The sequence below is a fragment of the Convolutriloba macropyga genome, chromosome 2 (genome assembly GCF_964194025.1).
Source record: "Convolutriloba macropyga chromosome 2, txConMacr16.3, whole genome shotgun sequence".
Classification (NCBI taxonomy): Eukaryota; Metazoa; Xenacoelomorpha; order Acoela; family Convolutidae; genus Convolutriloba; species Convolutriloba macropyga.
This window is the reverse complement of record NC_134469.1, coordinates 8,124,691-8,150,747: the sequence shown is the minus strand read 5'-3', so window position 1 is coordinate 8,150,747 and position 26,057 is coordinate 8,124,691. Positions and strand designations below refer to the sequence as shown.

Below are 26,057 nucleotides of genomic sequence, written 5' to 3'. Positions count from 1 at the left end.
TTTGAAGACGAAAAGTCAAAAGCGTCAGACGAAAAATCGGTCGTGCGAAAAATAGCATAAAAAAGTCCCACAGGACTAATATAATTGCTACAAACTTCGTTTGAGAGCAATTACTTAGTCTACTTGCGCGCTGTCGGATTGCTCTCCGCCACTCTGAGGTGGGGCGTGAGTCTAGGGTTGGTTCTAGGCTAGACCAAGCAGAGCATGGAAATGCTCGGTTTTAATATCAACTTTATATTTTTGCTCCTCTTTCGTCTCTATCAGCCTCCACGAGTGAAATTCCGCTACTTTTAAGCGCTGATTTCAATTCTCACCAAAGTTTGAATTAATTGGAACTATCAGTCAGACCACTATACACATATCAATAAACGACCGTAGAAACAGGCATTGACAACATGCAGTGGTCACGGACTGCAAAAATATCTTAATCGGCTCATCAAGAACATTACCAAACAACCTGACCCCATCTCATCGTAAGTATTGTAATGTCACCACGCTCGATATTGTTTCAGAGCACATATATTCCTATTTGATCTTGCTTAATCTCCAACTCATCATTGACAACGCAAACTAAATTTAAAAAGTTGTTTTGCTAATTCAATTAAAATTAAAAGCATTAACTAAAAATTAATGGGTCGTTTAATTCCAAATTGCAAATTGAAATGTTATCAACTTTATTGTATTAATATACAAATTATGAGCTGTGAGAAAATTTGAGGTGATGTGACCAGCCAGTTATAAATCAATCGAGTAAAAAGCGAAATAGCATCAAACAGAACTGCTTCTAAAGCAATTAGGACAATATATCCCAACATAAAATTTGTACTTATTAACTATTACCACACTATGTAAACATAATCTATTAAAACTCTTCGAACTGCTCTCAAATATTAGATTATTTCCTAAAATGTTTATTATGGAACGTAGTCAGGTACATTTCAAGGGCTTTGTTCACAAAACGGAAATCTTGAAATTTTGTCAAAAGTAATTGGTACTTTTATCAATCTACGATTAGATAAGATTTCGAACAAAACTCGAGCAATCATTTACTTTCAAATGCTTCGTCAATATATCTTTATCAAACAATGACAAATTTGTCCGATAAAAAAACAACAATCTAACAAGACCTCAAAAATCTCGTTTGAGAGCAATTCATGCTTGACTTCCGTTTCATAGAGCGCCATTTTTTCCCAAATTACATTTAACTTTCAGAATATAATTTTCACCAAAAGGCACCAATAATTTTGATTACAGATTTCGAAATTGAGCCTATATATAAAACTCTAGGTGACGGAAAAACAATGCTCTAACAACTATTGTCGAATTTCGTTGATGACCAGCAAAAAAATGTATTTCACCACCATATCTTGTCTTCTGATTTTGTGAGGATGTTGAAACAGAGGCAAAATGTAACAGAGAACGCAGAGAACAAAAAAGAGTTTTGATTCTATCCTAAAAAGTGAGCCAGTTATTGAGTAAATTGCTAAAAAAAGCGATATTGATTTTAATAGATGGAGGCATTCAACTGTCATTGATTTCGATAGTTAAAATTTTTCTTGAGTTAGTATGTTGTGGTTCTGGGCATGTTTGGGTTTCGAATTTTCAAGAAACTATCTTGTCAATGTCAATGTTGGTAGGGTGTTTGTGCGTAGTGGTGTTATTGGTCACGATTGGGCATATTGCGGGCTTTGACGCTTGCGACGAGGGGAGAGAGCACTTTGCTAGTCAAGACGTCTCCACGCTTCACGCAACTCATCAACTAAAACAGAAAATAAATAAATTAAAATCGCCGAGAGTAGAATATTCAAGTAAGACAGGCTACTGCATATTATGGACACGGCAGAAAAAACAACAACAGAACGAAAATTGACCACAGACAATTTAAAAAGCCGCACGCAGACTCTTAGCACAGAACACAGTAACCAGTTACATTAAAATGTCGTCAACTATTGGGACAATGGGATCGACCGATGCCCCCCCCCTCTCCTCCCTCCCTCCCTCCCTCCCACCCCCCCCCCCCCCCCCCCCCCCCCGATCCTCCCCAAAGAAAACATGCCTCTGCCCTCCCAACAACTATCAAAATGACAACACTATATACAAGGCAGTCCAGTGCATTCAGTTCAAATGACTATTAGTTCCTGTCGGCTTCCTTGAGGGTAAATCCATTCCTTCTTTAATTCATTCACAGCAACAGTAAATGGATAACAAAAATTTTGTTGATTGGGATTTTTTTTTCAAACACCAATTTGTGCGGTGTGGCAGATCGAGCAAAATAATTCAATTCAAATTTGTACAATTTTCCCCCTACCCAAACTTACGCGTTAGTTGAAGCGAAGAAATGGTGAGGAGAAATAAGCAAGCCGCAATGTTTCTAGTGGGAAAAGTATAAAAGACGTTAAAAACATGCCTGTCGCTTCATGTTTTAAACGATTTGCAATCGATCGAAGACAATAAAATGACCGACTTAATACATTCTCGAAAAGCGTTCGAATACTAACAAGACTGTCATAATGCATCATTATAGTATCAGTCACGAATACTGATACAATAGACAAAATTTATTTCGTGTGATTCTATCGGTCTTTTCTGGTGTTCCGATGGCTGACTTGTTGCAATTTTTTGCTTGATTGTTCTTTCGTCTGGCCCATTTGTCCTTGATTCCCTGCTGGTCCATCAACTGTACCAGCACCACTAATTCGATAGTTTCCCCTTTCTCAGGACACAGACAAATCGGCCAGACGCAAGAACGATCAATCAAAAAATTGCATCAAGTCAGCCAGCAAAACGCCAGAAAAGGCCGGCGGAACCGCGCGAATTAAACTTTAACACAAAAAACGCCCAAATTATCATTAGGAAACCAAACAAAATTTGAAACACACTCGAGACTCGGCAGGACGCCGGCAAATATCCGCCTTTGATTCCCATAACCCATATTGGGATTGGCAAAAAACAGAAAAAGGAATGAGCATTGATGTTTGTACAAATGTATTTTTAAAGTACCAACTCGTTTATGCATTAGTAAAATTACAAAAATTTAAGAATTATCAAACAGAATTTGTCTCTCAGATGCTCTCGTTGTCAAAGAAACTAAAACCGATACTATAAAAAATGGATAAAAATGATAACACAAATTGCGGCATTTCACAGATATCTTTCAGAAGACAAACGACAAGCCGAAGCAAAAACAACAAAAAGTGAATTTAATTGTAAAAACCAGTTTTTAATATACTCTTCCAAATTATTAGTTTTATTGTCTTCAGAAACAGTTTTAGGTCCTTAAAAATGGTTCGAGAACCCCACAGCAAGACAGTTTACTGATTAACTAACCCTTTTCAATAAACACGCTGAAAAAATGCAGTTAAGAAACAAAAAAATACACTAAAATTTGAAATTAATAATACCTTATAAACGCTCAACGACACTAATTTCATCACAACCAGAAAGTCTTGCCAAAAACTATAAAAGTGTAAAAGTGCAAATATGTAGGCTACAATAAAAATCGGATTAGTTCAGAGCCAAGCAGAGGGCAGAAAATCACTCAAAAACAAAACTATTGAAAACTTTAAAAAGCAAAATGCTAATATCTATTAAATTCCATACTTTTAAGCTTAAGGTTGCTGAAATTCGTGATGTTTATATCCTCAAAATATATCTGGGTATTAAAAATTATCCTTAAGCCCAAACTTAAGGTGAGAACTGTTTCATTGGTCACTAAAAAATTAAATCCAAAAAGTTGAAACATAGCCCGCAAATTGTTGGAAAAAAGCCAACGTTGACCCGCTTGACGCATATTGGGATTGAAACAGAAAAAAATGAGAGAGATATTGACAGAATTTTGTCAATTGTCAAAGTATTCTTATTTGGTGCGCAAATTGTTCATATTTGGTTAGATTCTAAAATTACATTAATAAGGTTCTAAATTGAAATCTAGCTAGCAAAGTCAGCTAGCTTAATGTCAGCTAGCAACCGCTCTAATAAACTTTGATTACCTAATGCACTATGACTTAATGACCGGGCTTAAAGTGTTTATCCCATTTCTTTTGATTTTGCTCATTTGACTTTGACCATATTCACTATATAACGTAAATCATGTACTTCATTACATTCAACGAATGAGAATTTTAATTAATGATTAGGCGACAAAACAAAAAATAATTACAAAAACTGGAAAAATCCAAAAACTCGCTAATTTAAAATACGTTTATTTAAAATAAATAATGTCAAAGTCGTGAAGACTTTTAGTTATGGAAAGACACAACTAGACCTCGAACATGACTCAATTTCGAGCACAAACCCTTGTAAAAAGTCGATAAAAACTTCAGTTTTGAATTAACAACAAGAGATTACCTTTAGAGCTGTATATGAAGAGACTAAGTGACAGAACAATACACTGCATTAAAAATGAAAAAATTCAAAGAATGATAAAAAAAAATTTTAGAAATCAATTATTGTAAAATTCATCAGAACCATTTTATTTCGAAGCAAACCATTTTATTGATTTACATATAACTCATTAGAGAGCCATTGAGACCTATCAGCAACAGACTAAATAACAACGAAAAACTACAAAAATAGGTAGCTTCCACAGAAAATCACTTAATTCACGATGAAAAAGTCATAAAAAACCATTAGTTGGTTTATGAGGGGTTTGAACAACAGATGCGGAAAAAACAAAAAAAAGTCAAATTGCCGCACGTGAAAAAAATAGCGCTCAAAAGCCGAAAATCTGTCTAAACAGCATTTTCTCACTTCAATTTTGAACAGTTTGCAAAAATGTCAGAACTTGAAACTACTCGCTCTTGGCTCCTCTTACTACTCTAGCGTGATTAAAATCACTACTCCAATTTCACTTCTCATTCACAAGAAAGTCGGAAAAAATTGAACAGATCTTAACAAGATAAACCTAAGAATTCCAGAAGCTATAACCGTAAGTCTTCAAAAAACTTTTACATAAAAAACCATTTACGAGAATTCGAAAACGTGAAGTCAATTCAAGAAGCTATTAAAAATAACTTGAACTAAAAACAGTAGAAAATATTTGTTTATATCACAAGGGCACATAAAGCGAAAGAAATGTTCCTTTCAGCAAAAAAATTAAAATTCTGGCACAGCATTAGGAAATAGGCTAAGAAACTTGTCTAAGATGATACAAAAAACGATAAACTGCAAGGAATTAAGAAAAATATCTCAATTTGTTGTCATATTTCACAAGTAAAAAAATGTTTTAAACCAACAAAACATAACTCATTTTGTATCTAAATCTCTGTATGTGAAAAGCGTCATTTAAAATCCTACTTAAAGCAGTATAACAAAGCAAAAAACCAAAAATGGCCCAATGCGCCTAAAAATCAGCAAAATAACTGAAAAACCTCCAAATTACCATAAAACTCACTATTTCGAGAAACCTTCAAATCTTTATCAAAATTAAAATAATATCATAATCGAACCTCTTATACAAAAACAGTTGCTTCGAAAAGCCGCATGTGAACAAAAGACTTTCCTCGCTAATAGAAGTTTTTTCACACCTCAATTTCTCGCTCTCTCGAAAACAGCGGTATCAACAAAAAACCACTATCATTTCGCTCCACCCTTCAATTTTGTTCAGCACTCAAACTACTCAAATTTTTTACGTGTTTCATTTCCTGCTTCATAATTCACCCCAATAAAATTGCTTAAAAAGACTTCTCCAATACTCCTCTTCGAGACGGATAAAGAGCACCAATACAATTCATATTCTTTGATAATTAAAAATGGGGCCACTATAATCGCCGGCTGAAAAGATGTGGACGGCTAATAATAATTACAAAAATCGTTTGAGATCAAATAAAAAAGCAATAGATGAAACTGCGCAAATCACTAATATTGCGAGAATTGAAAACCTTCTAGACAATAAAAGGCTCTCAAGCGCAAGTACTGCAGTTAAACAGGACTGCGCTAAATACTGCGCTTACCGAGCAGCGCTAAATACTGCAGTTAAACAGGAACAGGACTGTAAAAACGAACTCTTGAATCTGCTATTTTTTTCAAACCAAAAAATAATTCAATTTCATTAAAATAAAACACTCCACTTTTCAAAAGAAATACATACATTAGAAATCCAGGAGACGCATACTCTACCAGCAGACACCACTTACAATGCGGTATCAAAAAGCAAACGCAGGAAATTTTTTTAACTCGATTCGTCAATCACGCAAACATCATTAAATAGTTTCTCGAATCCAGTTATTTGAAATGAAATTATCGACGCTTAAAATCTTACAGTTGCATTTACAAACCTCCGGAAAAACGCACTCATAAAAAATTTGACAATAAAAAAATCATCTGATCTTTGTCATACACTTCGTTTTGGCAACCCTACGATATTCTACGATTTGAAGGAAATAGAGTTTTCAAAAAAGGATAAAAAATTGTAATTTGGTTAAACTCAAATAACCTAAATTTCCTTAAAACGTTTTGAAAAGAAAATGACGGTAATCGGCTAGCACAAAAGATTACCCTCACTTAATTCATAAAAGAAATAATTCGCAGAAAGTCAAAAAAGACAGAAAACCTTTTAAAAGCGCGACACTAATTTGGATTTTAATTGGTTGCTCTTCCTTCTGTTAGTTAAAGCAGAGCGTTTAGCCTCTCATCAAAAAAAATTGTACAAAAATGGCTAATATAATCGACTATAGTCGTGCAGATAGCTCTCAAACGACTGGCGGGCCGCTGGCTTCGTCCAATGGCTTGAGGTGGCGGGGTGGGCTGAACATGGGCATATGGGTGATCAGCGCGCGGGAGTGATCACGCGTGCGGGGGGATGGAGTAAGTCAAACTCTAAGAACCGCCCTTCACGCTATGAATTCATGTCTCAACAGTTTCGGCGAATTGCATACTTAGATAATAGTAAAAGTTACTGACATAACCACAGACATTGATGTCTAATTCTATTATTAGGCCTCAAAATTTGGATAAAAGGCTAAATTATTCCTCTTGCCTAAGAGACCTTATGTGTTGGTATAGAATGTGCGCTTGCGGGTTGCAAGTAATACGTACCAAATAAGCTGGGAGAAGCCGACATCAAAAAGAAAATATTGCTTTTTTAAATCCGAACAAACGATAAGAAAAAGCACTTAAATTAGTACTACGATATGCATAAAATTATCGAACATAGGCGACTAACGTCGGGTGAAAGGATCCCAAAGTATCCGCAAGCGGTTGACTTCGAAAGTAGTCAGCTTGGTCTTAGGGGAGCTAGAAGTAGGTGACGCATTTGTGGAGGGGGCTTGAAGGGGGTCAAACCGCCAAAAGCAACTGCCCTTTCAAAATGATTTTATATCTTCTCAGCATCTTGAGAATTGTACACCTAGAGATTACAAAGCTCTAAGTAGAGAGCTGTTCAGTGGCTTAATGCCTTCCGGGCTTTACCTGTTTATCCCGTCTTTAAGGACGAAAAGTGGAATGCATCAGACCAAAAATCGATCAAGCGAAAAATCGCATACAAAAGACCGCAGTACTAATATAATTGCTACAAACTTTGTATAAAAGCAATTTAAAATGGAACAATATTAGTAGTATATAATATCTACGTAAAGAAAGGGGGGGTTATCATTCGACTCTTAACCATAAGATAATAGGTAGTGGCGGTTAAGTGGGAATAGGATAGGCGGGATAAAATCTTTCCGCCGCTGTTTATATCCCTCTCCTATTCAATCATTCCCTTTTGAGTCTTGCCGCTTTTGTTTCCCTTTAACTTTGCCTTCTGTCTCGCCGCTTGCTTTTGATTTCAAAACACTCAAACAAATTAAATTAAAACCAAATATCACACTGCATGCAAAATCAATACTGGTTCAGTTTTGCGTGTCTCTCTCTGGGCAATTAAAATTAATTATGCACACTAATATCGCCTTGCAGTTTTGCACACTGGGCCCTCTGACTCGCTTTCACTTGCTTCTTCTGCCTCAAAATTAATGAACGGATTATCGGGCGTAGAGTTTTCTTCAAAACTGGCATCGAAATCAACGATATCGCTACTTTCAATATCCGAATCATTTATATTCTGAGCAGCGACAAAACCGGGGTCTGGTGGTTGCCATGTGTTGGAGCTTTGGGTGGTATCTAGAGAGGAATGTGGTACAACAAAACTGTTATCCCATTCTGGGTTAGAGCTCAAAAGTAAGTCGCTAAAATCGTCTTAATCCCATTCCACATCGTCGTTATTCCAATCAATTTCATCGATAGCATAATCGACAATTTCATAATGGCCAAACGGGAGGGTTTTTATGCCATCGGGTAGTATATAGCGCTTGTTGTCAAAAGCTGACAGACAAATTTTGTTTGTAGTAACTGTCTGCAGCCTGTGGTGGTCGGATACAATCCTGGTGTTCTCTGAGCGCAGGTGGTTTCCAGTGCTGAGAGTGTTTAGGAAGTCGACGTGGCGAAGATGTTGTTGTGCGGCCCTCGTCACCCCTTTTGCTAAAAGTTTTCGACAACCTAAAAGAAAGAAAGAAATGAGAAAAATTAGGTGCTATTATAATTACTAACCCCCTATGTAAATATAATACGATTTAACACCTTCCAGATGCCTATTAACCCAATACGAATTTTTATACAACTAACAATTTTGTTTTATGAGAGAATAAACTTACTTTTTGACAGGATGGAGTACAGCTTCGGCTTCAAACAGATAAAGTCAGTAATATAGTCGCCGGCGAATTCGTCCTTGTATTTGAGGACGACTCTTTTGTTAGTGGTATCGTAAAGAAAGTGATTGGGTGGGTAATTTGAGAAATCAAAATGACTTAATACTGACTGAGGCTTCTGCGATAACTCTGTATAAAAATCGTCGCTTTTTATCGCATAAAGGAGACTATCTGTATCGCTGTAAAGAAGGCGACAATTAAGGTTGGGGCGCATGACATTGTAATGGAATGAGTACATGTGGAATTTTGCAAGATCTAATATAGTCGCTCCCACAATAGTGGGAGTGTTCCAATAAATGGACTTTGGTCGTGTGGTCAAAGCTGCTAAATTCTCCCCAAAGATCATATAGCGATCAAACTCAAATCTGGATATTATCTTCAGCGCATGCTCGGCATCTCGTGAGATTGTTATTTTATTTCTGCGTCTTTTCGATTCGCAGTTTTTACCATAAACTGCATTATTCATCAGTTTATAAAAGTTCTCTTCAAACTTGTTTGACGCAACTTGCCGCTTTTCACTATTTAGTGTAATATATGGCGACAGCCAGTTTTCTTGTCGAAATTAAAGCACTCTGTAAACTTTCCTGATTAACAAGCCGAGTTGGACATAAAGTTTTAGCAGTTTGTAGTGGACCACGTATCAAAGAACGTTTGCAGGAGTTTCTTCACTTTGGAAGATGGGAGATTGTGTTGTTCTTTTAATTTGATCTGGTAATCGCTCAACCACTCGTCTTCAACCACGTCTTTTGTGGGCGCCAACGGAAAATCACGGTGCTCATCATGAAGGCTCGGCGGGTAAGAGATATCGACCTCTACAAAGTATCCAATGCTAGCGTCATCGGCGGTGTCCAAAATCTCTTGAAGTTGAATATCTGTGTTGAACGCAAAGTCGGCGTGCGGTAGTTTCTCTAATTGCATTACGCCACCATAAAGGTTATTAGCGTCGACACAGAAACCAAAACAGGATTCCTCCGTGCTATCGTGGTTGGGAATATAGGAGTTATTTTCAGTGAAGCGCCGACTTTCAAAGACAGATGTGACTCCACCGCGAATTGCGGGTTCAATCATGTCCAAGTGTTCGCGCTCAGTCAGTAACTCGACATTGGCTTTGCAGATTCTAAGTGATGCTTCCTTAGCCATATTGGGTAGGGTGAAGAAGTGCATACAGTCCAGTTTATACGTATCGAAACTCAACTGTGGATGGAATTCGCAAACACATGCGAGTAGTGCACAGTCGAGCTTCAAGTATGAGTCATGATAATCATGCAGTGTTCCACATTCCAGAATTTCCCACATCCTGCGTGCATGTTGTAAATTAGTCTCCGTTACCTTCACTGCCCCTCCGTCCAGAGTGTTACCCCACTTGCTCAGTGGCGGGAGACTGGTGTCACTGAACTTGGACCGACTAGTCACATAAGAGTAAGGGTAGTAGCCTTTCTGTTTAAGTAGCTGAAGGTTAGCATCAGATAATGTAGAAAACATTGCCCTCATTATTTCGAAACGGTCATCGGGTAAAATTTCAACAAGTTTCTCTAAAGAACTGTTCATCATCTTGAAGGAGTCTATGAATCGAAGATATTCGTAAACTTTCACTGTTTTTCGCTTTTCCGTTACGAAAGTGTCAATAAGCACACCAAATGTCATTGATATGTATTTTTCGTCGGTGGCTGGTATGACGCTGATGATTGTGGTTGGCTCGCAGTTGTTCAGTGCCAAGCAAATGTGATGTAAGTCATAATTTTGAATATTATGACCCACAACAGGGGTGAAATTGATATTTCGTCTCAAGCGATTGCATTTCTCATGTGCCCATCCCAAGAACTTACCACTGTAGTGGCAATGGTCCAGGTCAATTGTGTTCTCTGGATCTTCCGTTTCTGAAAACGATTTTTCACAAATCCAACAGTGCGTAGCGTTAGACTTTCCCAAGTTTCGTCTATCGCCTTTGAAGAAAGGGTGCTTCCTTTTCTGCTGATGAATATCTCTGGCTAGTTTGTGAAGCATTTTGACAAAATTTGTCATGCAAGCAGGAGAATGTCTATATGATGAAGGAGGAGAATGTCTATATGATGAAAGATTGGCTTTGATGAGTGGTGATCTATCACTGTTAGCGCAAAGCCACACGGTTCATGTATCTCCTTGACCTGTGTAAAGGCTTTATCACTTGGTCCCTTGCAAGAAGACACGGGTCGTAAGAAAGACTCGAAGTCAAAATAGATAACAAGAGGGACAAACCATGTAGCAGCCAAGTTCGTGAATTTGTATGAGTTGTTCTCACTTGAAGGCATATGAATAACAGCAGGTGCATTTTTGCAACAGTTATTGAGATGTAGGTTGTAACTTTCAAGTCCTTCTCGACAAATCAAAAAACAGTTTCGACAAATTTTGTAGGAGAATCTGTAATCAAGTCCTCGCACGTAGCAAACAACCTTCACCAGGTTTGTAATGAGGACGTAGTGATGACGGTCACAGTCGTACAGCAAAAGTAAATCCATTACAAAATCTGAGCTGTATGACGAAATTTTTAGAGGGAAAAACTGGCCGTTATCGTATCCAAACACGTTTACCTGAACGTTGTTGAGTGTTTCAAATTGAGGAATGTCTGCAAAGCCCATGGGCATAGTAAAATCGCCCAGAGGTTGATGCAGTCCTGGTTGATTGTATGTAGTTGGTGAAGTTTTGTCGGTTTGATAGTTACGATCAATTCTATCTAAACTTATCTGACGATACATGTGATAAGCGGCCACAAAACAATACCTGAAGCAATCTCGATCTTCGTGGTTCCTAACGTTGAGCAATCCTCTGCAGTTGGCAATTTTTGACGGCAACGCGATGTATGATGAACCAAGAGTTGGTCTGAAACGTGCGAATTTGACGTCAACTTTGAGAACTTTTTCGAGTGTCCAACCACTCCCCAAAGAGTTGAATGTTGTCAATACGCTCATCATCTTCTCCACCATTTGCCAATACGCTTCATCCGACAGTCCGTTTGCATAGACAGGAGTCATCAGAGAGTTTGCGTATATTTCAATACGGTCATCTGTGGCTCATCATACATAACTTTGACAAGCCGCAATTTTGCACACAGTTGAACTTTTTGAGGACCCTGGGTCAACTGCTCACTTATTAGAGTGTCTATTTTGGGTTTTTGTATCCGCATAAAGTTTTCAAGATCGTTGGACTCTTCGGCCGCTGTTGACTCGAACGATCTCAGTACTCCATGGAATGCACTTTCCAACGGAGTGTCTCGAGGCTGAAATTGTTCACCTAGGACGGGTAAGTGATGAACGGAAGTCATATGCTGTACGTAAAGATGGCAATCGTTGAATCCGAGTAGGCAGCTTTGACAGCAATTGGTGAATCGTTGGTGTGCAGTTTTCATGTGTTCTTCGAGCAAAGAAATCTTCCGACAAGTAAACTCACATAATGAGCATTGATATACGGGTAAACCAATCTCATCAGGATGGAATTTATGCTCATGCCTGGAGCGATTTCCTTTTGTACTCAGAATAGAATCACAATAACGACACTGGAAACCCATTTTTGAATTGTCTAACTTTAGTAAGAACGAATTGTTAAACTCGAGTACGAACAGTAGAAACGAATGAACAAGAAATGGTTTCTCGGGTTTACAGTATTAGAGACTACAGTACTGCATAGGCGCCAAATTCGAAGTTTTGAAATGCTGTTTTCTGATTGGTCGGTTTTGGCGCATACCTTTATTTCGAAATTTTGTTACTTTTGAGAGAAAAAAGATGTGTTTTCAACTCTCCATTGCAATCGTATGCCAAAATATACCACCACAGGGAACCATACCGAGTATTGCTGATCATCGTTTGTGTCCAAAAACTTTTTTTGAGAACCTGGAAAAACATGCTAATATTCAAAATTGCAATAAAAAGCGCTATTTTATGCATTTTCAATTACGGATGGTTAGAGTTGTCCTACGTTCTTAAGTGTGATGAGCAAAAATGCTCCCCGTGCCGAAAAACATAGGACCCATATAAAAAAATTGCTCAAAAATAAACAGAAAAAAAGTTTGTTTTTCTGTCAATCAAGTCATTAATCAACAATTACATGACAATTACATGACATAAACATGTGTCTTTTTTCTGAGGCCTTTTTTGATGACAGCTGTTATGAGATAAAATTACACTGAGGGCCCAATAAGTCCAAAAATTTAAAGAAAACCGATCTAACATCTTTCCTTAGGGTACTTCATATGCTAATTAATGCCAGATGTTAATGTGACATTAATTGCCAGATGTTTCGAAAATCGGTGAAGGAGCCGTTTTTTGATGATGATCCTTATGAGCAATAATGTCAGGCATCAAGCAGTGAGTACAAAACCGTCGCAAAAATTTGAATTTTTTTTTCAGTAATTAGTAATTAGGTTAATTAACCCTAAATTAGTCGCTAATTAGAGGCTAATTATCTCCATAACGGATGAGTAAAATTTGACGAGTGTGATGAGATGTTTTGTACTTTACAGTATGCTGAGTCTTACTGAACAATCAGTTTCATCCCAAGTATTTTTTGGAACCCTCTTTTTTGGGGTCAAAGGTCAGAGGTCATGTGTTAAAAAATTTTTTTTTTGAGTTTTTTTCGTTTTTTTTCAAACTAACATGCTCTTTTTTTCAATTGATCCCCAAGTAACAAATGAGAGTTGATTCTAGTGTAAGCTGAAGAGGGCATCTACTGAATTAAGTGTCAAAATTTGACGTTTGAAATGCATTTTTTCGAAATATTTTCTTTGATTATTTTTTATTTTTTGAACAGTTCTTCGACTTATGAATTGAATTTGGAATTCAATCCATGCTACAGCTGTGGCATGGAGTTAACATGTTATTAGCGTCAATACCGCATATTCTCACATATGGCTATATCTCTAAACTTTATGTTTAATATATATAATAATAACAAAAGTTTTGCAGATTGGGAAAAGTATTTCTGGATATATTATTGAAAAATCTCACCACGTGATAGTAGTTGTAATAATTGAGTGTTTGTTATTTACGTCATAATGAAAGTCTTTTCTGAACATGTTCGAACTTGATCAGTAGCAATGTTTTAATTTCTTTGACTCAGCAGATTTAAAGCTATAAAACAGATTTAAAAAGTAAAATTCAGCTTTTAAAAAGTTGAAATCACACATTCTTGAAACAAAATCAAGTTAGCATCTCACTATATAAAAGAGTTTTGTGGTGATCCATTAAGTTTAGTTTTCAAGTTAATCAAATAAGTCCATTAAAGTATTCTAAGGTAGCCGTTTCTTTGGTGCATTGCAAATCTTTGGCGTGTCTGTGACATCAAAAACACGTGCTGGTTCTGGTGTTTGAAATTGTGTAGCTGACAGTAACGTTGTATCAAACTGGTTGTCACTGAACAGAGCCGTAGAATTGTTCTTGTGAATTCCCGCAAAGAGAGATGGACTAGATGTCGGTGTCAAACTGGGACTCGGATCAACTGCTGGTGTTACTGGCAAGCTGGATGAATCCAATTGGGATTGATTTTCTGGGGAGCAAGGTGATGACTTTATGCCCCACATGTCAGCTAAGTTTTCGCAAGCCTGATAAGCCCCTAGCTGGTTTTCAAACAGAGGCACACAGTCGCAATCGTAACGAAACAAAATTCGTTTAACGTCGTCAGGTAATGACTCCATGCCAAGATGTTGAAATGTTGGCAAAGTTTTTGGAGGTAAATGTCCTCCTGATGTAATAAGACTGCAATCTGCTGGTTCTGTCTTCTCTGGTAAAGAAGCAATTGCGTTAGTGAAAAGCTTGGGTATCAAGCAGTGCTGGTAAGTTTGCCAAACATCGCCTTGTCTCTTCTGTTGAATAAGCACAACAAAGTTTTCGAACACTGTCTGATAAACCAATGTTCGCTCCAAGGAAATTACAGATTCAGCAAGTATTTGAACGGACATAATTTTTGTAAAAATTTTGAGAAAGAAATTAAAACCAATTTGATAGAAGACTGTTGGTAGGTGTTTGTCTGGTAACGAACTGTTGAAAGAAAGCAAAGTGCACTGAACGCAAGGTTTAAAGAAAATGAATAACTATTTTTAAAGTAATATTGCACAACGTGTAATTCAACAAATTATATCTGGGGTCAAATATGGTTTTAATTTTGGTAGTGTATGTGCTCTGATATATGCTCTAAATTTTGTCATTATACATGGGTCGATACACTTTATAGTGTGTACTAACTCAGTTCTTATCCAGAGCGTATTTTATTATTAGCATTTCATTGTACGCTGGTGCATGTTTATTCTTATCAGAATTTCCTTACTGCTGTAGGTTCACTTGTGCTTCTAATTATATCACACACCCAGGGTCACATCTGTTCCAAGTTATAAACATATGGTCCGCATTTAATTCCAATAAACAGTGTACACTGCACTGCTGGTCCAAATACACACCTAGGGTCACATCTGTTTTCTCTATAGAACCAAAACATGTGGTCCGCATATAATATCAATAAACAGTGTACACTGCACTGCTTGTTCAAATGCCCACCCAGAGTGGGTCACATTTGTGTTCTCAAAACATATGGTACGCATATAAAACCAATAAAAAGTGTACAGTGCACTGCTGGTCCAAGTACACACCTAGGTTCACATATGTTTTTTGTCTTATCTAAGGTCACAGCTGAAATTAATTATGCAATATGTGAACAACAGACAGACTCAAGTACGCCCTAGGCGTAATTGAGCCTGTATTCACAAATCATTTGGATTTCATTAGGCAGTTTGACGACACTTGTTTAAACCCAACTTGCCGCCCCATTGAGTTGGAGTTTTACACATTATAACACTTGAAAGTAATAAAACAAGTTGCACACTATGCCTTTCACGTCCACTAAAGACACAGAGTTTGGAGATTGTTATTTCGATATTTCCAAAACTGATAAGCGCTTAATCAGAGCAACGTTGAAAACCTATGAAAGGACAGGGACATATGTATTTCTGAAATTGTTCAAAAAAGCAACAGACGATTACGAGTTTGAACAGAGAATTTCTCTAACTCTTGGAGAGTTTGAAAATTTGGTCAGCTCAGCTAGCAAAATACAGAACTCAGTGGCTGAACAGCTGTCAACAACAAAACCACCACTAGCGAAGAAACCAAAAATTCAAAAAGAAGCTGCCAACAACGATGGTTGAGGCGATGTTTGAGCGTTCTCCAAATTACTTTAAACAATTTCAGAAACAGTTCAAATTTCTCATTCTTGAAGAAAAACCTAGCTTTTCTATTGGACATTTTTATGCAGTGTGTGCACATTTTGATTCCAAATTTTGCAATTTAGTAAACAGTCATTATCACGTTCTGATTGATACAACTACTTTTGAAAACGAAACAGTGAAACGATATCAGAGCTTTCCTGTGTCTTGTGTTTATACAGCTTTCAAATTCTTGTTTTGGACTGCACCAAACTTGGAGACTAATGGAGACGTTTTTACAAAACTCAAATTGGCAATCGAATTCAACGGTTTGGGAGAAAAAACCGATTCACAGTCAGTGCGCAAACGACTGCCAGCTTTTGCTAACCACAACAATTTATCGAAAAGCAGCTCTGCAAAACAAACAAATGTCAACCTCAAACCGAGTGCCAATATGCCAGCAGTTTCTCAAAAAACTATCTACAATGCCCGGCCTCCATCGAAACAAGTTCAAACTGATTTTGTTAATAGTGAAACTTTACGAAGAGTTGAAACAATTTTGTATGGTCCTCATTCTGGCGCTTTTTGTCAAATTATGGATATTTTTATAAGTGGATATGGAAAATTGAATATTGATTCTGATTTATTGAGTGTTCGCTTTGTGTATGAAGAAAAAGTAAAGTTTTGAAAAAAAAATAAATTTCTCAAGTTAGTAAGGTTAGAACATCATATGAAAAGCGAAACGAATCAATTCATTATCGCTAATATTTACAAGTTTTTGAGCATTGAAAACAAAATGAGCAATATAAATACGAAAAAGTCCACAAAGTTTAGAGTTTGCTCTTTGAATTGGTTGATTCTCCAAGAGTTGATAGATGCTGTGATTGCTGCCAACGGAAACGATTCTTTGATATAGGTGTTTGTACGATGAAATGGGCTGACCAAGGGGATCGGCAAACAAAAGTTGATTGTTTTTCTGCATAATAGTAACCAGTGGCTGCCAATATTTTCAGCAGTTGCTGCATTAACAATAAGGAAGCTGTTTCTGTTCATTTTTTCCGGAAAGTTGTTGGCCGCAAACACACCATGGAATTTATATTTAAGAGTTTTGCAACCTTGGATTAAACCATTAATATCATCTTCATCCATCATTAATTTGTCAGAATGTGATTCCTTGATACTCTTCTTGCACTATCAACAAATATTGTGCTAGCTTTTTCGCCAATAATGAATATTTCTATATTGTTCGGTAAGGCCGCAGAAAATTTCAACTCAATAGAAATTGACGAATTTGTAAGCTCAGGATGAATAAAATCGTGGGATGCTTGTTGGGTGCTGGTCAAATCAAAAACCATTATGAAATGGTTTGGGTAATCTGTCAAACTTATTCCATGACCATTGTCGATGTAAGCTAAATCGGATATTGTGTTAAAGTAAAGACGTTTGTCATCACTTGTTGATATCGGACTGTCTGCTACAGGTAAACCGTTTCGATAAATATAAATCTGCTCAAGGTCGAATTTGCGGAAATTAAATGGATTTTGTCTGTTGTTACCAAGAAACGCTTCGTTAGTGTTCAGACAAATTGCTAGTCTACGAATCGGTTCTCTGGCAAAAATATTTTCTTGTTTCCAACTGTGGAGACCTGTTGACGCCAGAAACGTTTTTGTTAGAGTCTCCAGGTAGGGATACGAAGCTGGACTTGTTAATAAAGTTTTTTCAATAGCCGATACAACATCATCGCTCAATGTCATCTTGCGCACATACAAATTAGCTTCGACAATTTTTACTTTGTAGTGCTTGGCAGCATCGTCAGACATTATAACAAAATCATCTATTGACCGTCTAAATGCAATGCGAAGTGTCACACCACTTAGCAAATGTCTGTCACAGGTGAAAAAGTCGACTGCAACTTTACCGTAGAATGTGCACTCAGCTGATCGCCTCACTAAGGCTTTCCTTCTGTTCACTTCCGCAGTTGACAGCGCTCCTGGATTTTCTTCGTAGGAGTAACCCTGACATGCCAACCAGGTGGTTTTTGCATCTTTGTTATGTGAAAATTCTGTTTCAATAAAACTTTTATGAGAATAGTTTCCGTTAGCGTTTGAAATTTTTAGTCCATTAGCAGACACTGTACAGTCAGAGAAGAGTGAATGTAACACATTATTGCAAAAATAGGGAGCATCTGTCTTCGTAACATCTGTTGCTGCTCCTGCGTCATATCTCAAATCAGCTTCTGATGACTGGACAATTTTACATTTTACTTCTAAGAAAATTTTCTGTAAGTCAATAAAATTATTTCGGTCACCGGCGACTTCAAATTCTAACATGGGTCCATTTGGACTGTAGACTGGGCCCAACTTTTGACAAAAACTACCATCGAAAGTTACTAAAAGAGAAGGTTTTTCGAATAAATCCAAAGAACTGCGAGTTGCTTCTGATGGTAACAAATTAGCGATCATCGTTCACTCTGGCAAAAAAATCTGACCGACTTCTTTTTGGAGCTCTGTGCGTTAAAATGGTTTTTTTGCGTTTGTTGATCGCTTTCTGTGGCTTGACTCGACTTGACTTCCTCCGACGTGAAATATTTCGTCGAGATCACCCAGTCTGTTTTTTAACAGTTTTGCGATTGTATTTTTAAACGCCTGTTTAGGAGATTTTTTGCTTCCGACTACATCCAAAATCTCTGGAACACTTTGTTTCAAAAGCTCTTTCCCGATACGCTTCGCTGTAGGCAAAATAAAACGACGAGCTAAAGGCAGCGCAACACGTCCAATGCCTGCAGCTAGGGCTCCAAAACCACTTCCTCTTTGACGATAATGTCCAGAGAAATGAGGCAAAGACGTTGCTTGATTCGCATAATAAGAATCCATTTTAGGAGGAAAATTTTTTGAATTGTAGTGTTAGAATAACTTTTCCAGTTCCCGAAAAGGGAACTAATTGTCCTGTTTCCGTTCTCAGTTCAATTGAAATCGATTGAATTGTGTTGGTTAGGAGCTTCTTATAGTCTAAATTTTTAAAAACTATCCGATGAGTTGGCTCAAGCTCACAAACACTACCGTTTTTCAGACGTTGTTTTGAATCAATGACTCGCAAAAGAGGAGCCTTAGTGTCACCAACGTATTGATATTCAATTATGTTAGTGTAGATGAAAATTAGATGCTTTCCAGCACAAAGATCAGCTGGGAACTCCCCATAATAAGCTTTCGTATCATCACTTTTCATAAACCTGTTCGCATTGGGAATCATTTTGTACCCAATATGTATTCCATTACCGTCAGGAATACCCTTAAATCCAATAATGCTCGGAATTTCCTCGCTGGGAAATGTAATTCCCTCATACTTACCAAATAAAATTTCATATTTTCCAGAGCTCTTCAACTCTCTGAAAGAAAAATTGGGCAGTCCAATTGTTCGCTTAATTGTAGCAAGAAATTGTGCCACTGTATCAAAGGTGCCTGGCATAAAACTAAATTGTTGTCCACTATAAGGTCTAGAAATAACATTAGCTCCTGAAGACATCTTTTGGGAATCTTCATAGTCTTTTAAGTTGTACACAATTAGATTTCCGTTTACTATGTTTTCTATTTTTGTTGGGAATATGATTTCACTTAACGCCACTCTCCAATCACCTGCAAGTTGGATTTCGTCATTTAAAAAATTTCGAAATGATGCAAGTGTGTTTGAATCAAATATTTCCATTTAAGCGGATGAAACAACGTGAACTGTAAACTCGTCTTCAAACCGGTTGTTGGACATTTTCAACGAGAGGGAGCCTGACAAGTTGTAATTCTGGTTGATAAAATTTTCCTTGAATTGGTTCTTTGTCTGTGTCGACTAAGGAGTATGTTGGTGGGCTTAATGTCGGTATTCCCGTTATTTCAAAGACTTCGTCTGTGAACGATTGCTTGTAACTTTTCCTGAATGCTTTATCTTTTTTAACTATTCTCACAAAGTCTCCAATGTAAAACTTGGGCTTCTGATTTGAGCTTGTTTGGGCTGTCAATGAAACTAGTCGTGGCACATCTTTTTTTGTAACTTTGTTGGGAGCAATTTTAGTTACTCGATTGACTCTTGAATTGATTGTTTTCACAAATTGGTCTAATTGGTCAATGTAGCTATAGGTCCACTTTTCTTCGAGATACCGATGAATTATCTTTTTGAGAGATCTAATGTTCCTCTCTGCAAAAGCTGACTTTTTTTCACTGAAAGTACTATATAACTGAATTCCGCGTTTGTTGCACAATTGTTTGAATTCTCCCAGAAATTCTGTGCCATCGTCAACCCATACTTTTTCGGGCTGTTTGTTTTTGATCATCTTTTTGAATGTTTCAGCTGCTTCTGTTGTGTACTTTGTTTTTAATGGTTCCACTCGTAAATATCTTGACAAACAATCAACCGCTACTAGGAGATACTTGATGTTGCGGTTATACTTTGCTAATTTATCAACGTGTGCCAAATCTAGAGACCAAATTTCGTTAATGTCTTTTACAAAAACTTTAAGCCTAGGAAATTTTAATCGAATTGAACGGTACTTTGTGAAAGACGGCTTTGTCTCCAAATAGGACAGGACTTTGCCTATAGGGAGCTTGCTTTGAGTCTGTAGTCGTTTTATGCTTCCATACGAAGCTGGTCCTTTTAAATACAATTGGTCCAATTTTTTTACTTCAGGAAAAGAAAGACCACATCTTCTGACTGGTCTCTTCTTTGTCTGGCGTTTGGTCCGTTTCTTCTTTATATTTTTTTCGGGTTGGTTTTGAGCCACTGAGTCGTTCTCCAGTAGAGGAGAACTCTTGTTGACTGGGTTGTTCTCTACTTGGGAAAAATTCTTGTTCACTTTCAGACGAGGCTTCCAAGATTTGCTTGGCATGTGTATTTGCAACAAGATGAGGTGAGATATTAAGAGCAAATAAAATTTTTGAGTATTTTTCAATGTCAATTTTTTTAGTTGGCGTTTGGTCTCTTCTTTGTCTGGCGTTTGGTCCGTTTCTTTATTATATTTTTTTCGGGTTGGTTTTGAGCCACTGAGTCGTTCTCCAGTAGAGGAGAACTCTTGTTGACTGGGTTGTTCTCTACTTGGGAAAAATTCTTGTTCACTTTTAGACGAGGCTTCCAAGATTTGCTTGGCATGTGTATTTGCAACAAGATGAGGTGAGATATTAAGAGCAAATAAAATTTTTGAGTGTTTTTCAATGTCAATTTTTTTAGTTGGTTGCTGTAGATTGTACAGAAATGTTAAAGCTTTGATGCCCAGTGTTTCTTTATTAACGTGAAGAACGTCGTTCGACTCTATGGTGACTGTTTCAGATTGGTTAATCAAGTCAAGTATGATTTTTGATCTTTTGGTTTGGTTTTTATTCATAACTTCTAGCGCTATCATTATAGAGGTGAAATCGTCGCTTTTTCTTTGTTTTTTCACTACCGGTTCAATCTCGCTGTCTTCGCTCATGGGTTCTGTTTTCTCCTCTTCTGCTGTTTCAATCATCAGTTTGTTTGCAGTCTCAACTGGTTCAAGTGCTTTCTCTGGTTTTTCCATTGCGTTGGACTGGTTTCTTTGCAAAAGAGACAGCTGTGTAGCTTTCTGTTTATAAAGGGGATTGTCCAAAACTTCTTTTTTTACCGGTTGATGTGAAGCAAACATTCGTTTTAGAATTAAAATGAATTCTTCGGTGCGCATTATGATTTTGTCAAATATCGATAACAAGCGAAACCAACAATTTTGACCAAATCTGTTTCTCTAGCAACTCTAGCAAAAAGTTGCCTCTTTTCTTTCAAACTTGTTTGTCTAGACAATAGCTTTTTGAATGATTTTTCATAACCTTCTACAACACTTTTTCTTATTGGAACATTACCATTGACAATGTTGAGCAAACATTCGCAAAGGAATTTAATGAATTTATTTGGAGCTCTCTCGATCTTCTCTTTTAGTTTTGTATCCGATATGTCTAGCAGCCGCCCCAGCATACAAACTTCTTTCTCTCTCATCGCTCAAATTTGTGATAACGGCTTTAGCTGATGGCAGATAAAAAATTGATGGTCCTGGAGGAACAATATTTGAACAGTAGCGCAAGACGTCTGATGTTTTTGGATCCAAATCAAATAATAAATGACCAAACGGTTCTTTGGTTGCGAGCTCATAGCTTTCTTTTAAAAATTGTGCATTATTCAACTGTCGACCAATAAAACTAATCTGTTGTGTGTCAAGGGGTGATTTGAACAATATATGTGTTGTGTTTAGATCAATTGTTCTGGACCATCTGCTTTGCTGGAACAAATTGTGTTTAACACAAATTACACTGATGTTTCTATGTCGCCCTGCGGTTGCTAATTTGGAAAATTCTTTGTCATTAAAAATTTCTTCACATGAATCATCGAACACAAGAAGGCAGTTCTCTAACTCTGAAATGAGCTCAAAATTGGAGAATTTTTTAAAATGTATGTTCAGTTTCTTCTCTAACGATTGGAATTTTGGCTGATCATGCTGATAAAAATAATAAATTGTTTGAAACTCTGGGAAAAATGTGCCAACTAATAACATTTTGAAAATGAGCTCAGTTTTCCCGCAGCAAGACGGCCCGCAAACAGCCATGAACAACCGGTCATTGGTAGAAATAACTTTATTCATAACTTTGGATTTGGAAGAGCGTATCCAACTGTAAAAGAAAGAAGTGAAAACCAAAATGTGGATTCTTCACAGTCAAGACTGAAAAAAACCAACTTGGTGAGAGATACAGTTATAAGAAAAATTATTATAATGATTTGTGTAAAGTATACAACCTCTGATCGAGGCAATCTCGAATTGCAAAACCTCCAAGATTGTCTTTCTTGGTGCTCGGCGTCAAAAACCAAGTCAGTTATGCCTCCACCCGAATCTAATTGATCTTCGGTTTGACTCATTGTGAAATAAAATTGTTCAAAAAAATGAATTGCTTTCCAGGAATTTTTACATAATTATTTAGCTATAAAAAATTCATAAGAAACATATCCAGAGTCTTCGTCTCCTTGTTTGTAAGTGATTGTATAGTTTGCATTCATCGAATCTTGTTTATCTCTAGAAACAATTGACTCTACATTGTTCTCTTTAATCAGCTGCTTGATGTCATCGGGAAGAGTCTCATCGTCCAGAGACATCAGAACTGGTACTGCACGCTTGGGCGTAGGTAAAGGGGTTAGTTTCAACCTTTTCATTTTCTCTTGTAAAGACATGGTACAATTGAAAGTACTCCAGTAGAGAAAGATACTTCTTGAAAGCTTCTATTTCAGCACCAGCACACACAATCTGCTGTTTTCTCAAAACTGTTTGGCCTCTTGTGTCAATTTTTTCTTCCTTGATAAGAGTAACCAATAACTGATTTTCAGGCGTTATGCAACTGTAAACTGTCAAAATTGGAGACAAATTCACTTGTAGTAGAGACGGAGCTGGTGTCTCTAACCGACGATTCATTCGTCAGCCACTGGTAAAAGAGTTTTGCCTTCTTATTGGCACAATGCTTGGTTCTCTGTCGTTTTGGGCAACTCAATGCATGTAATTTACAAACCGGTGTCTCCCGATACAACTTCAAGTGTTCAATTTTTGGGCAGAACAAAGTTTCCAAGTTGATAACGTTCCTCTGTAACAGCTGTCGTAAACTTTCCGTTTTTTCTAATCCTTTTGCGTAAAAATCAGAAAAGGGAAATCGAAGAACTATACTTTGAAAAATCTGTTGCAAATAATGATAAGGGTACTCTCCTGTCTCCCACGAGAGACCATGAAGGAATTTAGATACCCACAGGAAAGATCTTTGCTCACTCGAACAAAGTATGTTAAATGATTTTGGAGGTAAAAACGAAATTATATCGTTGTAATTTTCGGTAGATACCGCAAGTTCTTTTATTATAAATCCAGATTTTTTACTTCGAAAGCCTTCAAAATCAAGAACAACCGCTCCGGTTTTCAACATTCCAGCAAATTGAATAAACTATTTTTGAAAGATTTTACGTATAAACAAAAAGCAATTCCAGTCACATGACCAAGGTACTCATTTGTCACTGAACAAGGTAATACGTAAGAATAGCCTGGACCCTTTTCACTATATTCATAAACAAAACCGGAAGCGTCGTGGAGTATGGCATGTAATCTCAAAATTTTTAAATTTTTGAAATATTTGTCTAACGAAGAATTATCAATACCAATCAAACCTCCGTACGGCCGCAACTTCAACGCAATATCCAAATCAAGATCCGGATCCAAATGCAAACAAGTGGCTAAAAAGTATAAAAATCGTTTACCGTATTGTGAATATTCTTTTTCGATTTCCTTGTAAGTTTCGTGAATACTTTTCAAATCAAGCGTTGCTATAGTTGTCATTTGATCTATGCACACATTCTCCCAATAATGATCAATTTTTGCTAACAACTGACCAAAACCACTTAACCACACGTCTAAATATCACATAATAAGCCCCTCCCCTCTATTAGGGTAATGAGACTACTTTTTACATGTAGCGTTAAATTCAAACGACCAGAAAGAACTAGCAAGAATGGCGGAATAGAACAATCCAAACGGCAACAAACAGCAACAGCAGGCGGAAAGATTTTATCCCGCCTAGCCTATTCCCACTTAACCGCCACTACCTATTATCCTATGGTTAAGAGTCGAATGATAACCCCCCTTTCTTTACGTAGGTATTATATACTACTAATATTATTATCAAAAACAGCTGGAAAGCAACAAACAGGGCTGCATCCGAAACGCACTCAAAATGACATGAAGTGATAAGCACAATGCCAAAAAGTGAAAAGAAAAAGTCAAAGCTTTTTGAATACTGTGTACAATATAATTGGAAACTTATATTTCCAGAAGTAGCAAAAAACAAAGTTGACCAAAGTTGCCATCGCAATGCCATGAAAAAACTCTTTCGTTTAATTTGGAAACATTTCCATATTTTAAATTATGCGGCATATGCGGTTCCACAGTTGGACCGAAAAATTCGAAGGAATCTCAAAACCGACGGACCATAAATTTTCCAGCAATTACTACATTTTCTGCCTCAATTATCCGAAAAGGCAAAAAATGGTTTCTGAATAAGTTATATAACAAACGAATCTAAAACTGGCACCGCGCATGGTGGCAACAGATAAACGTATCGTAGCTTCTCACAAATCAGAAATACGGAAAATTTGCTTGACAAGATTTAATATTGCAAAGCACTTTAAAATAGATTTAACATTATGCAAAAAACAGATTCGCTCTCAACTTCTTGTGACCAACAGTAAGACATAGGTGGATGAACACTGAGCGCTGTTTTGCAAATTTTAATTTTCATATAATCACACTTCTTCGAAAATTTATGAACAGAAAAAAATCGTTCCATTTAAAATTCACCAGTTGACACGGAAGAGATGTTATTGCAATGAGGTCTTCTGTCAAGAAGTAGAATTGGAGAATTAACTTTTACGCCAAAATAAAATGCCATTTAGCAAAGCAAAACGCATCCTGCTTAAGCAATTTGGAAGAAAAAAGCAAAAAAATGTGGGCCTAAAAACCACCATTTAGTTTCATATCCACTTCCGTTTGCACAAAATCGGAAAACGCGATGAAGGAAAAAAATGTCAAGAAAGGGTCAAACGTAAACCAACTAAAGTCGGACGAATTGCTCGGTAATCACCGGCGGGGCAATTAATTACAGAGGGGGTACAGCTTAGAAACATTTTTATGGCTGCAAAAAAGTTCGAACTGTGATCTCCCGGATGACAGTCCCGTACATTAACTAAGCGTTACAGGCTTTGTACCCTCTTCTTTTGCAATCGTTTTTATCTTGACTTTATTTTATCTTCACTCAACATACTTAATTTTTGAATGAGAGCAATTTAGATCACGCAAAAATCAAGAAGTCAAGCGTGAAAAGGTCACTCAAGTGAAATCGAGGGAATGTTCTAGAAGAAAACGGTCAAGAAAAAATCTTGCATAAAAATAGACACACACGCGCGTTTACAATAATTGTTCCAAGATTCGTTCAATAGCATTTGATGGACCAAATTTGTTCTTTATCGCAGAACAAAATAGAATGCCAGTGCTTCTAAAATCATGCAATGGTGAGTCACGAGCACTACACAAATACAATAAAAGACGGATAGGTTAATCAACTGTTTAAAAAGAGATCAGGGTTTAATTTATTAATCAACAAAGCTTGTTAGATATAACAAGAAAGACAGAGAAACTGTTAAACACATTCGCA

At 37.0% G+C, this 26,057-nt stretch overlaps 1 protein-coding gene across 3 annotated transcripts in view; it reads right to left on the bottom strand.

The window, feature by feature from the left end:
* Positions 1 to 584: 584 nt before the first annotated feature.
* The window catches only part of LOC142356167 (glycerol-3-phosphate dehydrogenase, mitochondrial-like), an 86,911-nt gene continuing 61,438 nt past the window's right edge, over positions 585 to 26,057 (bottom strand). For all 3 annotated transcript variants that reach the window (XR_012761372.1, XM_075408141.1, XM_075408134.1), the window contains one exon: positions 585 to 1,759. Coding sequence is in view for 1 of the 3 variants with exons in the window: in XM_075408134.1 (XP_075264249.1) it covers positions 1,658 to 1,759 (102 nt within the window). In the remaining 2 variants the exon portion in view is untranslated. The remainder of the gene's footprint in view (positions 1,760 to 26,057) is intronic.